This window comes from Arachis ipaensis, chromosome B3 (assembly GCF_059453495.1).
Source record: "Arachis ipaensis isolate K30076 ecotype BB chromosome B3, ASM5945349v1, whole genome shotgun sequence".
NCBI lineage: Eukaryota > Viridiplantae > Streptophyta > Magnoliopsida > Fabales > Fabaceae > Arachis > Arachis ipaensis.
The window spans coordinates 107,712,198-107,729,714 of NC_142438.1; the positions used below are offsets into that span (position 1 = coordinate 107,712,198).

General features: G+C 38.6%; 1 protein-coding gene and 2 non-coding genes across 3 annotated transcripts in view; 2 read left to right on the forward strand and 1 right to left on the reverse strand.

Annotated features, from left to right (window-relative positions):
• The first annotated feature begins 1,039 nt into the window (after positions 1-1,039).
• Positions 1,040-1,143, forward strand: LOC148571966 (small nucleolar RNA R71). The gene has a single exon (XR_015908425.1). It is a non-coding gene; the product is annotated as a small nucleolar RNA R71 (small nucleolar RNA).
• A 10,533-nt stretch (positions 1,144-11,676) lies between these two features.
• Positions 11,677-17,517, forward strand: part of LOC148571967 (uncharacterized) — a 94,816-nt gene continuing 88,975 nt past the window's right edge. The window contains exon 1 of the mRNA XM_088507350.1: positions 11,677-11,762. Within this exon, the coding sequence (XP_088363476.1) occupies positions 11,677-11,762 (86 nt within the window). The remainder of the gene's footprint in view (positions 11,763-17,517) is intronic.
• LOC148571968 (small nucleolar RNA R71) lies at positions 16,437-16,544 on the reverse strand. Its single transcript, XR_015908828.1, has one exon. It is a non-coding gene; the product is annotated as a small nucleolar RNA R71 (small nucleolar RNA).

Consider the following 17,517-nt stretch of genomic DNA (forward strand, 5'->3'; position numbering starts at 1 on the left):
AGTATCAATGCCAAATAATTTGGCATTCAGCTTCATGATTGCACCAAGAAACTTGGCAGTTTGCTCTTCAGTAACATCCTCATTCTCTTCAGAAGAGGAATACTCATCAGAGCTCATGAAGGGCATAAGGAGGTTCAATGGAATCTCTATGGTCTCTAGATGAGTTTCAGATTCCTTTGGTTCCTCAGAGGGAAGCTCCTTATTGATCACTGGACGTCCCAGGAGGTCTTCCTCCTTGGGATTCACGTCCTCTCCTCTCCTCACAGGTTCGGCTATGGCGCTTATGTCAATGGCCTTGCACTCTCCTTTTGGGTTCTCTTCTGTATTGCTTGGGAGAGTACTAGGAGGGATTTCAGTGATCCTTTTACTCAGCTGGCCCACTTGTGCTTCCAGATTTCTAATGGAAGACCTTGTTTCATTCATGAAACTTACAGTGGCCTTAGATAGATCAGAGACTAGATTTGCTAAATTAGAAGCATTTTGTTCAGAGTTCTCTGTCTGTTGCTGAGTTGATGATGGAAAAGGCTTGCTATTGCTAAACCTGTTTCTTCCACCATTATTAAAGCCTTGTTGAGGCTTTTGATCCTTCCCTGAGAAATTTGGATGATTTCTCCATGTTGAGTTATAGGTGTTTCCATAAGGTTCACCTAAGTAATTTACCTCTGCTATTGCAGGGTTCTCAGGATCATAAGCTTCTTCTTCAGGAGAAGCCTCTTGAGTACTGTTGGATGCAGCTTGCATTCCATGCAGACTCTGAGAGATCATATTGACTTGCTGAGTCAATATTTTATTCTGAGCCAATATGGCATTCAGAGTATCAACCTCAAGAACTCCCTTCTTTATAGGCGTCCCATTACTCACAGGATTCCTTTCAGAAGTGTACATGAACTGGTTGTTAGCAACCATGTCAATGAGTTCTTGAGCTTCTGCAGGCATTTTCTTTAGGTGAATGGATCCACCTGCAGAGGTATCCAATGACATCTTTGATAACTCAGATAAACCATCATAGAATATATCCAGGATGGTCCATTCTGAGAGCATGTCAGAAGGACACTTTTTGGTCAACTGTTTGTATCTTTCCCAAGCTTCATAGAGGGATTCACCTTCTTTCTGTCTGAAGGTTTGAACATCAGCTCTAAGCTTGCTCAGCTTTTGAGGAGGAAAGTACTTGGCTAAGAAAGCCGTGACCAGCTTATCCCAAGAGTTCAGGCTGTCTTTGGGTTGAGAATCCAACCATAATCTAGCTCTGTCTCTTACAGCAAAAGGGAAAAGCATGAGCCTGTAGACTTCAGGATCTACTCACATTAGTCTTAACAGTATGACATATCTGCAAGAATTCAGTTAAGAACTGAAAAGGATCTTCAGATGGAAGTCCATGAAACTTGCAGTTCTGCTGCATCCGAGAAACTAATTGAGGTTTTAGCTCAAAGTTGTTTGCTCCAATGGCAGGAATGGAGATGCTCCTTCCATGTAAATTGGAATTTGGTGCAGTAAATTCACCAAGCATCTTCCTTACATTATTATTATTTTCGGCTGCCATCTCCTCTGCCTGTTCGAAAATTTCTGAAAGGTTATCTCTGGATTGTTGTATTTTAGCTTCTCTTAATTTTCTCTTCAGAGTCCTTTCAGGTTCTGGATCTGCTTCCACAAGAATGTTCTTATCCTTGCTCCTGCTCATATGACAAAGAAGAAGGTGCAGAAAAATAATAATAATAATGGAAATCCTTTATACCACAGTATAGAGATTCCTGTGTGAGTGGAAGAAGATGGGGAGACAAAGAATGTAATATAATGGAAGAAACACAACTGTGAGGATGGAAGAGAGGTGAGATGAGATGTTGGGATATGAATGAATAAATAGAATGAGATGGGGGAGGGATAATTTTCGAAAATTATTTTGAAAAAGAGTTAGTGATTTTCGAAAATGGTTTTTGAAAAATGTTAGTAATTTTCGAAAATTTTTGAAATCAAAAATAAAAAATAAAAATAATTAGTTAATTAAAAAGAAATTTTTGAAAAAAAAGGGAGATTTTTTCGAAAATTAGAGAGAGAGAGTTAGTTAGGTAGTTTTGAAAAAGTTAAGAAACAAACAAAAAGTTAGTTAGTTAGTTGAAACAAATTTTGAAAACCAATTTTGAAAAGATAAGTAGTTAGGAGGTTAGGAAAGATATTTTGAAAAGATATTTTTGAAAAAGATAAGATAAGAAGATATTTTTGAAAAGATATGATTGAATTTAGTTTTTGAAAAAGATTTGATTTTTAAAATCACAATTAATGACTTGATTCATAAGAAATCACAAGATATGATTCTAGAACTTAAAGTTTGAATCTTTCTTAACAAGCAAGTAACAAACTTCAAATTTTTGAATCAAAACATTAATTGATTATGTTATTTTCGAAAATTTGGTATAAAAATAAGAAAAAGATTTTTGAAAAATATTTTTTTGAAATTTTCGAAAATAACTAATAATTTTGAAAAAGATTTGATTTTTGAAAAAGATTTTGAAAAAGATAAGATTTTCAAATTGAAAATTTGATTTGACTCATAAGAAACAACTTGATTTTAAAAATTTTTGAAAAAGTCAATCCAAATTTTCGAATTTGATGAGAGAAAAAGGGAAAGATATTTTTTTGATTTTTGAATTTTTATGATGCAAGGGAAAAACAAGAAAAATGATGCAATGCATGAAATTTTTAGATCAAAACAATGAATGCATGCATGAATGCTATGAATGTCAAGATGAACACCAAGAACACTTATGAAGAACATGATGAACATCAAGAACATATTTTTGAAAAATTTTTAATGCAAAGAAAACATGCAAGACACCAAACTTAGAATTCTTTAATGCTTAGACACTAAGAATTCAAGAATGCATATGATAAACATGAAAAGACACAAAACAAAAAATCATCAAGATCAAACAAGAAGAATTACCAAGAATAACTTGAAGATCATGAAGAACACTATGAATGTATGAAATTTTCGAAAAATGCAAGATGCACATGCAATTGACACCAAACTTATAACATGACTCAAGACTCAAACAAGAAACATGAAAATATTTTTTTTGATTTTTTTTTTGATTTTCTAAATTTTTTTGGATTTTCTTTTTAAATATTTTTTTTTCGAAAATTATTGTGAAAAATAAAAATAAGGATTCCAAAATTTTTAATATGAATTCCAGGAATCTTGCCATGTTAGTCTTAAATCTCCAATCAAAGGGTCTGGCATGGCTTAACAGCCAGCCAAGCTTTAGCATATAATTACATGGGCTGGAGTGATTAGTTGAATATCAATCCCAAAGTAGTTTGGGTATGGCTTTACAGCCAGATATAATTCAACATATTTCATGAAACACTAGAATTCATTCTTAAAAATTCTGAAGAAAAATATATTTTTTTGAAAACATTTTTATTTTAAAATTTTTCGAAAACAAGGGAGAAATTTTTGAAATATTTTTGAAAAATTTTTGAAAAGAAAACGAAAAGAAAGTTACCTAATCTGAGCAACAAGATGAACCGTCAGTTGTCCAAACTCGAACAATCCCCGGCAACGGCGCCAAAAACTTGGTGCACGAAATTGTGATACATATCCATGGCTTCAAAGGCCTGGTACTCTGATCTAGTTTTATTGTCTGTCACAACTTCGATACAACTAACCAGCAAGTGCACTGGGTCGTCCAAGTAATACCTTACGTGAGTAAGGGTCGAATCCCACGGAGATTGTTGGTATGAAGCAAGCTATGGTCACCTTGTAAATCTCAGTCAGGCAGATATAAAGTGATAATGGTGTTTTCGAATATTATATAATAAAATAGGGATAGAGATACTTATGTAAATCATTGGTAGGAATTTCAGATAAGCGAATGGAGATGCTTTTCGTTCCTCTGAACCTCTGCTTTCCTGCTATCTTCATCCAATCAGTCTTACTCCTTTCCATGGCTGGCTTTATGTGATACATCACCAATGTCAATGGCTACTTTCGGTCATCTCTCGGGAAAATGATCCAATGCCCTGTCACGGCACGGCTAATCGTCTGGAGGCATCACCCTTGCCAATGGCTTCATCTTATCCTCTCAGTGAATAATATGCTCACGCACCCTGTCACGGCACGGCTATTCATCTGTCGGTTCTCGATCATGCTGGAATAGGATTTACTATCCTTTTGCGTCTGTCACTAACGCCCTGCAATCGCGAGTTAGGAGCTCGTCACAGTCATTCAATCATTGAATCCTACTCGGAATACCACAGACAAGGTTTAGACCTTCCGGATTCTCTTGAATGCCGCCATCATTCTAGCTTACGCCATGAAGATTCTGGTTAGGAGATCTAAGAGATACTCATTCTAGCTTATTTCATGTAGAACAGAAGTGTTTGTCAGGCACGCGTTCATAAGGGAGAAGGATGATGAGCGTCACACATAATCATCACCTTCATCACGTTCTTTGGTGCGAATGGATATCTTAGAAGAGAAATAAGAAGAATTGAATAGAAAACAGTAGTACTTTGCATTAATCTTTGAGGAACAGCAGAGCTCTACACCTTAATCTATGGAGTGTAGAAACTCTACCGTTGAAAATACATAAGTGAAGGTCCAGGCATGGCCGAGATGGCCAGCCACCTAAAACGTGATCAAAGGATCATAAGGTAATCCCAAGATGGTCTAAAAGACTAGTAAGAGGTCCTATTTATAATAAACTAGCTACTAGGGTTTACATGAGTAAGTAATTGATGCATAAATCCACTTCCGGGGCCCACTTGGTGTGTGTTTGGGCTGAGCTTAAGTGTAGCACGTGCAGAGGCCATTTGTGGAGTTGAACGCCAGTTTCTGTGCCAGTTTGGGCGTTCAACTCTGGTTTTGGATCCTTTTCTGGCGCTGGACGCCAGATTTGGGCAGAAGGCTGGCGTTGAACGCCAGTTTACGTCGTCAATTCTTGGCCACAGTATGGACTATTATATATTGCTGGAAAGCCCTGGATGTCTACTTTCCAACGCAATTGGAAGCGCGCCATTTCGAGTTCTGTAGCTCCAGAAAACCCACTTTGAGTGCAGGGAGGTCAGAATCCAACAGCATCAGCAGTCCTTTTTCAACCTCTGAATCTGATTTCTGCTCAAGTCCCTCAATTTCAGCCAGAAAATACCTGAAATCACAGAAAAACACACAAACTCATAGTAAAGTCCAGAAATGTGAATTTAACATAAAAACTAATGAAAACATCCCTAAAAGTAACTAGATCCTACTAAAAACATACTAAAAACAATGTCAAAAAGCGTATAAATTATCCGCTCATCAGTAGATTTCCATGTTTCCTTTGATTTAATCAACCATAGATGAATTAATGCAATTTCATGAGGATTTATGCTATAATTGCCACATATTATGAAAGAATGACAAACTCATGATTTTGAGCATAGCTTTGATGTGTTTGGTTGATTGATGATAGGTGAAGAAAGCTTGGAGAAAGGTTGAAGCAAGAAGGAATGGCTAGGAGAAAGAGAGAACAAAAAGTTTGAGCAAAAGTTTGCCTCAAACTTTAGCTCAAACTTTCGGATAAGTGAAAACACACCAGGGAACAAAAAGCTTGAGCAAAAGTTTGCCTCAAACTTTAGCTCAAACTTTTGGGAGAAAAGCTTGAGCCAACGTTTGCCTCAAACTTTTTGGCAAACGTTGGCATCACAAATCAACACCCTGGAGAGAAAAAGTTTGCGCCAATGTTTGCCTCAAACTTTTTGGCAAACGTTGGCGCCATCAGCAACACACCCTGGAGACAAAAAGTTTGCGCCAACGTTTGCCTCAAACTTTTTGGCAAACGTTGGCGCCATGAGTGTGCATAAGGGGGCCAACGTTTGAGCAAAAGTTTGACCCCAAATTTTAGCTCAAACGTTGGTAGCAGCAAGAATGGGGTTGCTGATGTAAAAAGTTTGAGTAAAAGTTTGCCTCAAACTTTTACTCAAACTTTTACCCAAGCTTTTATAATTCCCAACCCGGTTCACTTCGGTTCTCTCTCCAACTCCAAGAGCAATCAACCAAGGCCTCTATCAACCCAATTCCATCAAGAGCAAAGGCCCAACTCAAGGCTTGAAGACCATTTGAAGAAAGTGTATAAATAGCTTAAGATTTAAGTTTTTGGAGAGCTTTTCTTTTCGGTTTTGATTTAGTAGTTTTGTAGAGAGCTCACTTTTACATTTTGGCATTGTTGTTTTAATTCAAGAGAATTTGGGGAAGAGAATTGATCTCTCTTCTTCCTTGTTCTTGCTTGAATACTCTTTACTTTTCTTGCTTCGGATCTTGGGTGGAGAATTGAAGAAATTCTGTTTCAATCTCACCTTGGGATCTTGTTTAATTTTACTGCACAATTGAATTTCAATTTCTGATAATTGCTTCTTCTTCTACTTTCTCTGCAATTTACATTTCCTTTGCAATTGCTCTTGTTGGATCTAGGAAGGCATTGAGATCTAGACTTGGTTATCTAGTCTCTTGAGTCCTGAGATCTGGATTCCCATTTTCGATTCTCTGTTTAATGCTTTTCAAGCCCATTTACAATTCCATTTTAGATCTGATTCAATTCAAGTTATCTTCTACTCTTCTGTTTGTTGAATTTTACTTTTCCTTGTTTAATTTCTGCAAATCCAATTCCTAATTCCCTTTACAATTCAAGCCATTTACATTTCTTGCACTTTAAGATTCTACAATTTACATTTCTTGCGTTCTAAGTTTCGGCCATTTAATTTCTTGCTCTTTAAGATTCAGCACTTTGAATTTTAGTTCTCTTTAATTTCATGCAAATTGCCCATTCCCTTTACTTTCCATGCAATTTAAATTCTGCAAATCACAAATTTCTCAACCAAATCTTGATTCGCTTGACTAAATCAACCACTAAACTAAAATTGATCAATCCTTCAATCCCTGTGGGATCGACCTCACTCCCGTGAGTTATTATTACTTGATGCGGCCCGGTGCACTTGACGGTGAGTTTTGTGTCGGATCGTTTTCCGCACATCAAGTTTTCGGCGCCGTTGCCGGGGATTGATTAGATTGACAATGATTAAGTGAGGTGGTGATCTAGATCTAGCATTTTTATTTTCTGTTTCTCTAATCTTTGATTAACACGCTAACTGTTTGAAATTTTGCTTAAACTAAACTTCGTTCTAGCAATAGACTGAAGAGTTACTGGTGGTGTTTCTTTTGTTTTGTTTGTATGTCAGGTACAGGGAGATCCATTCCTGTTTTATCTGAAACTGACCAGAGAACTCTTAGAAGGTTGAGAAGAGCTGAAAGAGGGAAAAATATTGTTAGAGAGGAAGAATCTGAGGAAGAATATCACGAGATGGAAGGAGATCCATCTAATCCAGGAGAAGGGGTTAACAATAACCCACAGCAGAGGAGAGTATTGGCCTCCTATACCTTTGCAAATGCTAGACATTGTGGAAGCAGCATTCTCACCCCTAATGTCAATGCAAATAACTTTGAATTGAAGCCACAACTCATTACATTGGTCCAAAATAACTGCTCGTTTGGGGGAGGACCATTGGAAGATCCAAACCAACATCTGTCTACCTTCTTAAGGATTTGTGACACTGTCAAGTCCAATGGTGTGAATCCTGAAACTTACAAACTTCTGCTGTTCCCGTTCTCATTAAGGGACAAGGCCGCACAATGGCTTGAAACTTTTCCTCAAGGAAGCATCACTATCTGGGATGATTTGGTGACTAAATTTCTAGCCAAATTCTATCCACCTCAAAGAGTCATCAGGCTGAAGACTGAGGTGCAAACATTCACGCAATTGGATGCTGAAAATCTATATGAAGCATGGGAGAGATACAAGGCTCTGCTGAGGAAATGTCCACCAGAAATGTTCACTGAGTGGGACAAGCTACAGAACTTCTATGAAGGACTCACTCTAAAGGCTCAAGAATCACTTGACCACTCAGCTGGAGGATCATTGCAACTGATGAAAACAGCAGAAGAAGCTCAAAATCTTATTGACATGGTGGCCAACAATCAATATTTCTTTGCTCATCAAAGAAATCGCCAACCATCACAAAGGAGAGGAGTAATGGAGCTAGAAGGGGTGGACTCAATCTTGGCTCAAAACAAGATGATGCAGCAGCAAATTCAACAACAATTTGAGCAAATGGCCAAAAGGATTGATAGCCTCCAAGTTGCAGCAGTTAACACAAGCCAACCATCATCCACATGGGGGCAAAATGAAGAAACTCAAGAAGAACAACAACAAGAGCAAGTACAGTATATGCACAACCAAGGACCAAATGAAGTGTATGGTGATACATACAATCCATCCTGGAAGAACCACCCAAACCTCAGATGGGGAGATAATCACACCCAAAGCCAACAACCATGGCAGAGGAACTCAAACCAAAACACTTCAAGAAATAACCAAAACCACAACCAGCAGCAAACTAACCAAAACACTTACAGAAAACCTCAAAACAACTACCCCAACCCCAACCAGTACCAATCCAATAACCAATCCACCAACCAAAATGCCTACCATCCACCATCCACATCTCACAACCCACCACAAGCATCACCTGAATCTCAAAGACTCACTAACTTGGAGACCTTGATAGACAAAATGTTGAAACACCAGGAAATGACAACCAAGAACCATGAAGCCTCCTTGAAGAGCCTAGAGAGGCAAATTGGGCAAATCTCCAAATAGATTTCTGTTGAGAGACCTTCAAGCTCACTGCCGAGTGACACAATCCCAAATTCTAAGGAATAATGCAAAGCAATACAATTAAGGAGTGGGAGAACATTGAAGAGCAGCAAAAGACCACTAGAAGAGGAACAGTCAACACACACAGAAGAAGCCAATGATGATGATGCAATGGCAAGCAAGCAAGCTTCAAAGCAAACTCAAGAAAAGGAGGAACAATAAAAAATTCCAAAAAAAGGGAATGAAGCAATTGAAGAGTCAACAAAGAATCAAAAGCAACAAGCAGAGAAGACCTTTGTACCTCCACTGCCATATCTCCAGAGATTCAACAAGGAGGCAAAAGACCAACAATTTCATAAGTTCCTTGAGACTTTCAAGAAGCTGGAGATCAATATTCCCTTGGCTGAAGCACTTGAGCAAATGCCTCTGTATGCCAAGTTTTTGAAGGAGCTTATCAATAAGAAAAGAAGTTGGGATGAGAAAGAAACCATACTGCTTACTGAGGAATGCAGGGCCTTGATTCAAAAAGGGCTTCCTCCGAAGCTTGAGGACCCAGGGAGCTTCTTGCTACCTTGCACCATTGGGGAATTAACCATCACTAAAGCAATGTGCAATCTAGGAGCAAGTATTAACTTAATACCATCCTCCTTGGTGAAAAAGCTGCGTATAGAGGAAGTTAAACCGGTACAGATATCTCTAGAGCTCGTAGATAAGTCAACGGTATACCCCAGGGGTATGATTGAAAACCTTCTGGTCAAGGTGGACAATTTCATATACCCTGCAGATTTTGTGGTTCTAGATTCAGATGGGGATGATGGTGACTCTATTATACTGGGAAGGCCATTCTTGGCCACTGCTAGAGCTATCATAGACATAGAGCAAGGAGAACTAACTCTCAGGATGCATGATAAGAGTGTCACTCTGAAGGTATTACCAGAAGCCCTGTTTAGTAATGAGAGGAGGGACTATATGGAAATTGACAAGGTGATTCACAACAACATCCCAGGGCAGAAGATTGTGCAGAAGGATGAAAAAGTCCAAGAGGATATTGGAATATTAGCCACTGAAGAGAGAGATCCCCAAGGTAAGCTTACAGCCATAAAAGAAAGATCAACAAAAAAAGGGATGAAACGCAGAAACAAAACAAAAAGGGGTTGGAAGAACAGGAAGATTCCAACAGAGGGGCTTTCCAAAGGTGACAAAGTGCAATTGATATATCAACAACTGGGAGCAAGCCAACAGACTGATGACTATTACACTGTCAGCAACATACTCTCGTTGGAACATGCTGAAATTGAACACCAGAGAACAAAGAGGAGGATCACAGTCAGGGGAGACAAGTTGAGGCACCACAATCCTCAACCACCATAAAAGAAAGCTCCAATGTCAAGCTAGTGACAATAAAAGAGCGCTCCATGGGAGGCAACCCATGATTTAAGATTTATGTCATTTTAAATTCAATAAGCTATGATCATCTGAGCATGAATTTTTTTTTTCATGGACGTACTTAATGAATGCATGCAAATTTTTTTTACATATGCTAAGACTTCTAAAGTTTGGTGTGCCTTCAAGCACACCAAACCAGTGTTACAAACATTTTCATACTATATGCCTAGCATATGACCAAACACTAAGTTTGGTGTTTCTCTTCTCATGAAAATTAAAAATCATGCATCAATGATCATACATTACCTCTTACTGAGACTTTTCAATTAAAAAGAAATCATATTCTGTGATGAAGGCATCAATTGTAATTTACTACTAGCATCTCACATTTACCCCTTAAGCAAGAGACAAGTTTGGTGTTCATCAAACCTTGATGCACTGATTTAGGGACACAATTGATCCTTCATGAAAAAAAAAAAAGAGAAAAAGGAAAATTATAATGAAAACATTTCTTATAAACATTTAACCAAGAGTGACATTGGGATTTCAATTTCACTAGTTGGAGGAAGAAACACAATTTTTTTACTATATGACCAAACATTAAGTTTGGTGTCCTCCAAGAAAAGTCACGGTTCAAATGGATATAAGGAATGACTATTCATATAGTGTTAATGAAAGAAGCACTCTTGCCACAGTTTGATAAAACTAATGTTTGTTGTCTTGTTGTGATGACTAGGTGGTCAAAGAACACTCAATGAAAAAGACAAGACAAAGGAAAGCATAGCATGAGGACAAAATCTCATCACATGCCTCAAAAGGAGAATCTGCCACTCCTTGAGATGATCACGGCAAAGACAATTGAAGAATCAAGCTTTGTCTTCATTCATCCTTACATGCACACCTTTGATTCACATAGTATCTAATTGCATCCTAGCCCTTCATTGTTCATTTAAATAACACACCACCTTCAAGCCATGCATATGACCGAATCCTTGCACTCCAACCATTTAAACTCCATTCCCTTCATCACTTCTCATCATAATAAGCTCAGCCTCAAGCTTCTTCTTGCTCCAAACACACATCAAAATCTCCAACATTCTTCACACTCTCCTTAACCCCAGAGAGATCAAATGACCAAGTGATCATGGCCTCTTCCTCAAGAACCAAACGAAGAAAAGAGAAAGATCCCATGGTGGAGGAGAGCACCCCTGAATATGACCGGTGGAGATTCAAATCTTGGCACCATCAATTACAAATTGAATGGATGAATGAGAAGAAGATATATCCAGAAGTTCCACTCTTACTACCAGATGATGGATGCCAAGAAATGAAGGACAAGATTAGAAAAAGGAGGTGGGAAGAACTCATATCACCAATCACCAGGATCAATGCTAACATAATAAAAGAGTTCTATGCCAATGTCTCAAGGCTTGACATGAGTGAGGCCCCAACATACAAGAGCTATGTGCGGGGAGTGGAAGTAGACTTTAGCTCAGATGCCATCAAGAAGGTCTTGGGACTAAAATCAGTCCGCTTTAGCGAACCGGGATATCACCAAAGGGTAAATGGAGATCCGGATTATGATAGAATTTCTAGAGATATTTGTATGGAGAACTCAGAATGGGAAGGAGATGCTAAGAACAAATACAAGTATCTTAAAAGAGGTAACCTTACCCCGGAAGCAAAGGGATGGTATGAGATATTGAAAAGATCAATCCTGGGCACAGTAAACACCTCAGAAGTCAACAGGAAGAGAGCTGTTATGTTGCATTGCATCATTGTGGGAGGAGAGGTAAAGGTTCATGAAATCCTTGCAAAAGACATTCAAAAAGTTGCAGAGAAGAACTCGGCCGGGTCTTGGTTGTACTACCCAAGTACCATTTGGAGGTTGTGTGCAAAAGCTAAAGTACCAATGGAGGAGGAGAACCCAACGTGGTTGAGCCAGGGCATGCCTATAACCATTGAAAGAATGATGATGACTCCTGAAGCACATCAAGGCCGAAGACCACACGGAGGAAGGCAAAGAGAAGAACCAATGGAGGAAGAAGAATTACAAGAGGAAGAAGAGCTACAAGAGGAGGAGCAACAGCAGCACATTCCCCTACATAACAATCTGGACATGACTCAGATACAGGAAGCAATTGGAAGATTATCACAACAGTACATGAGAATTCAAGAAAGGAAAGAGGAATACCATTCACTATACATGAAAAACCAACAAGAGCAAGAAGAACGGGAGCTAAGAATGATGAACAAACAAAGTGAATTTGAGTTAAAATTCCTTGTGATGCAAGAAGAGCATGCTTTTCAATCTCATGAATCATTTGGAAAGTTGGAACAAATGCAAGCTGAAAATTTGAGGGCTCTCAAAGAGTTCACAACCCTCCAAGATGCAAGATATGAAGTCCAAGCCGACTACAACATAAATAGTCAAATCAAGTTGAACTATATTGGAGAGCATCTGCACAACATGGATCCAGCATTTCCAACCTTCGATGAATTCTTCAAAAGGAGAAGTGAGATAGAAGTAAGCAATGCTATGAAGCTTGAAGATAGAGTAGAGGAAGCGATGAATAGAGCTGGTTTCTGGCGGGATCAACAGACAACAGACATGGACACAGGGAACACTAGCAACCAAGTGTATGAAAGAAGAAAGAAAAAGCATGACAAATGAAAGGTGGACTTGCTCCTTGTTCATCACTACAAAGAAAAAGCATGCATTGTATCTGTTTTAAGTTGTCTTTGCATCTTTAAGTAGTTATTATAATTAATAGTCTTTGCATTATGTTTGTTTCTCTTAAAATAAGTAAGCTAGCCTATGTGTGTGCTTGTGTGTTTACTTTCACTTAACAAAAAGCATGCTTTGTCCCCTGCATTTTCAATTCAATAAAAGAAATGTTTGAATGTGAAGTGAGATAGTTCTCTGTTAGACAGAAGTACAATAAGAGTAAGTGGTGGTATGTATGTGTGATTGTATGATAGCTCACTTTTAGTGAATAAGAGAACTAGGATGTCTCCCTCTAAGTAGAAAGTGGCCTACTGTCTATGAATCTCAATCAAATAAAAATCCTTGGTTAAAAAGAAAAACAAAAAAAAAAAGAGAAAAGAAAAAAAGCCAAAAATGGCAACAGAACAAAAGAAAAACAAAAAGAAACAAAGCTAGACACCAATAGCTTGAACCTTAGAATATATGCCTGTGGTGTCTTTGTACTAGGATCTGCTTGGATTATTAAGCTCTTTGGAGTGCATCAACACTTGGTGACTTGGGTTAACTAACCCAGGATCATCAGCTGAAAGTCCACTATCAAGAGCAACCTAACTACAAGGCATTTAGCGACCCAAAGAGGTGCTGGGCATCAATGTTTTAAGAAGGAATGTGAGCCAAGTGTCTATAGTGAATAATGTGTCAAGTATAAAGAAATCAATGAACTTGTTACACATGACACTCAAATAAAGCTTATGAACAAAATAATAGCCAAGGATAAAGGAATAATGAGAGGTCATAGCAGTGTGTTGCTTGATGCTTGAAGAAGACTTTCTAGGCCTAAGAGTCAATAAGAAGTGAGTGTTTATATATCCACAGAAAACCCCATGAACTACCAATAATACTCTGCTAGCATGAACATCATCTTCCATTTCATTCTTTCTTCTCAATAATTCATTTCTTGCTTGGGGACAAACAAGCTTTAAGTTTGGTGTTGTGATGACAAGTCATCTTAGTCTAGTTTCACTAGCCTTTTTCTTTTGTTTTCAATTGATTTATGCACTTTCTTGAGCCATAAGCTAGCCAATTAGGTAGATTTCCATGTTTCCTTTGATTTAATCAACCATAGATGAATTAATGCAATTTTATGAGGATTTATGCTATAATTGCCACATATTATGAAAGAATGACAAACTCATGATTTTGAGCATAGCTTTGATGTGTTTGGTTGATTGATGATAGGTGAAGAAAGCTTGGAGAAAGGTTGAAGCAAGAAGGAATGGCTAGGAGAAAGAGAGAACAAAAAGTTTGAGCAAAAGTTTGCCTCAAACTTTAGCTCAAACTTTCGGATAAGTGAAAACACACCAGGGAACAAAAAGCTTGAGCAAAAGTTTGCCTCAAACTTTAGCTCAAACTTTTGGGAGAAAAGCTTGAGCCAACGTTTGCCTCAAACTTTTTGGCAAACGTTGGCATCACAAATCAACACCCTGGAGAGAAAAAGTTTGCGCCAACGTTTGCCTCAAACTTTTTGGCAAACGTTGGCGCCATCAGCAACACACCCTGGAGACAAAAAGTTTGCGCCAACGTTTGCCTCAAACTTTTTGGCAAACGTTGGCGCCATGAGTGTGCATAAGGGGGCCAACGTTTGAGCAAAAGTTTGACCCCAAATTTTAGCTCAAACGTTGGTAGCAGCAAGAATGGGGTTGCTGATGTAAAAAGTTTGAGTAAAAGTTTGCCTCAAACTTTTACTCAAACTTTTACCCAAGCTTTTATAATTCCCAACCCGGTTCACTTCGGTTCTCTCTCCAACTCCAAGAGCAATCAACCAAGGCCTCTATCAACCCAATTCCATCAAGAGCAAAGGCCCAACTCAAGGCTTGAAGACCATTTGAAGAAAGTGTATAAATAGCTTAAGATTTAAGTTTTTGGAGAGCTTTTCTTTTTGGTTTTGATTTAGTAGTTTTGTAGAGAGCTCACTTTTACATTTTGGCATTGTTGTTTTAATTCAAGAGAATTTGGGGAGGAGAATTGATCTCTCTTCTTCCTTTTTCTTGCTTGAATACTCTTTACTTTTCTTGCTTCAGATCTTGGGTGGAGAATTGAAGAAATTCTGTTTCAATCTCACCTTGGGATCTTGTTTAATTTTACTGCACAATTGAATTTCAATTTCTGATAATTGCTTCTTCTTCTACTTTCTCTGCAATTTACATTTCCTTTGCAATTGCTCTTGTTGGATCTAGGAAGGCATTGAGATCTAGACTTGGTTATCTAGTCTCTTGAGTCCTGAGATCTGGATTCCCATTTTTGATTCTCTGTTTAATGCTTTTCAAGCCCATTTACAATTCCGTTTTAGATCTGATTCAATTCAAGTTATCTTCTACTCTTCTGTTTGTTGAATTTTACTTTTCCTTATTTAATTTCTGCAAATCCAATTCCCAATTCCCTTTACAATTCAAGACATTTACATTTCTTGCACTTTAAGATTCTGCAATTTACTTTTTTTGCGTTCTAAGTTTCGGCCATTTAATTTCTTGCTCTTTAAGATTCAGCACTTTGAATTTCAGTTCTCTTTAATTTCATGCAAATTGCCCATTCCCTTTACTTTCCATGCAATTTAAATTCTGCAAATCACAAGTCTCTCAACCAAATCTTGATTCGCTTGACTAAATCAACCACTAAACTAAAATTGATCAATCCTTCAATCCCTGTGGGATCGACCTCACTCCCGTGAGTTATTATTACTTGATGCGACCCGGTGCACTTGCCGGTGAGTTTTGTGTCGGATCGTTTTCCGCACATCACATCTGATTAATAAAATAGCACACTTTTCTACAACTCATTGGGAGACGACCTGGGACTTAAACTCCCAGTAATTTTTAAATTAAACTCTCTGTGACATATTTCTAAATTGATAGGCAGATTTTCGGTGAGTTAAGAACTATACTTGCAACGTAACTATTTTAATAATTTTTAATTCACCAACTTCTGTGTCTCATCAATTTTTGGCGCCGTTGCCGGGGAGTTGCAATAGAGTTCTAAAGTTATTACTTAGAATTTATTTATTTGCATTTTATTTTATTTTGCTACTATGAGCTCCATGTTTCTTTCGTCAAATGATGCGTTCACTTCCCGATCCGTGCTTGCTAATATTCGATCCTGAAATTGAAAGGACTATTTCACGAATAAGGTGAGAACATCGTCGGTTAGTCCGCTCTGAGGGCGGATCTGAAAGTGAACTTGAGGAAGAAACCAGCCCCCGTTCTACTGATTCGGTTGTTTTACGTGCAGAAGACATGGCAGCTAGGAGAGTTACCATCCAGGAGGAAGAAGCCCCTGATTTTACAATGCAACCGTTTCAAGCACATCATCCAGCGGTAGCTACAGATTTTGAAATAAATACCGCACTGCTAAATTTGATGCCCAAGTTTCATGGCCTACCTGCTCAAGAGCCTATCAAGCACTTGAGAGATTTCCAGGCAGCCTGTTCTACTGTCAGGCGTGATGGTACTGATGAAACTTCAATTTTGCTGAAAGCTTTCCCGTTTTCTCTCGAGGGAAAAGTAAGAGAGTGGTACTACACTCAACCTCTAGCAAATGTATCCAACCGGGATACACTCAGAAAGGAGTTTTTGGAGAAATTCTTTCCATCTGAAGTTACTGATAAACTGAGGAAAGATATTTCCACAATTGTTCAGGATGACAATGAGACTCTCTTTGAATACTGGGAGCGCTTCAATAATCTTCTGGAAGCATGCCCCCACCACATGATTGACAAGATAGTGTTACTTAGCTATATCACACAGGGCATGAGGCCCCAAGATAAGACCACATTAGAAAGTGCTAGCAATGGGTCTATGAAGAAGTACAAGACCACTGATGAGGCTTGGCAATTGATCAGTGATTTAGCTGAATCTACTAGGAACCACAGGCAAAAGCAAGGCCGTTCAAAAGCCGTTGCAGAAGTATCCTCTAACAGAGAGACTGCTGCTCTAGCTCAGAGTATATGTGAGATGACCAACTTGCTGAAGCAGATGCAATTGAATCAACAACAAGCTCAGCAAGCTCAACCTCCTCCACCACAGCAAAACTAACTAGTCCCACAAAGAATTTGCGGAATCTGTGCTGATTATAGCCATTACACTGATGAATGCCCGCACCTCTAACAAGAAGACAACATGGTGGCATCCACTCATAACTTCTATGACCGCCCCAACCAAGGGTACAATCAAAGTGGAAATAATAACCATGGATGGCAGGACAATTCTAATCAGAATTGGAGGGACAACAATAACAGAGGAGGCTGAGATAATCAGGGAAATCAGAGGCGGAATAATAACAACAACAGGCAGCAGAATCAACCTTATAGAGCACCTCACCTGAGGCAAAACCAAGGACCACAGAACAATCAACAGCAGACCTCTCAATTCACTCACTCTTCTTCATCTCCTAATGAAGAGCTACTACAATCTTTTGAGCGAAGACAATAGACCATGGAAAATAACATCATGAATAGTATTAATGCCAGTCTGAATGGTCTCACCTCTACTTTGCAAGCTTTTATGTCACAGATTGGATCAACACAAAATTCCAGTAACCAACCTTCAAGTTCCACTGGAATCCCCTCTCAACCATTACCCAATCCAAAGGGAGGCATTAATGCCATCACCCTAAGGTCTGGAACCACACTGCAGGAGAGGAATCAGGAAGAACCAAGCCCACCAGAACACACCTCAGCTGAAGAGG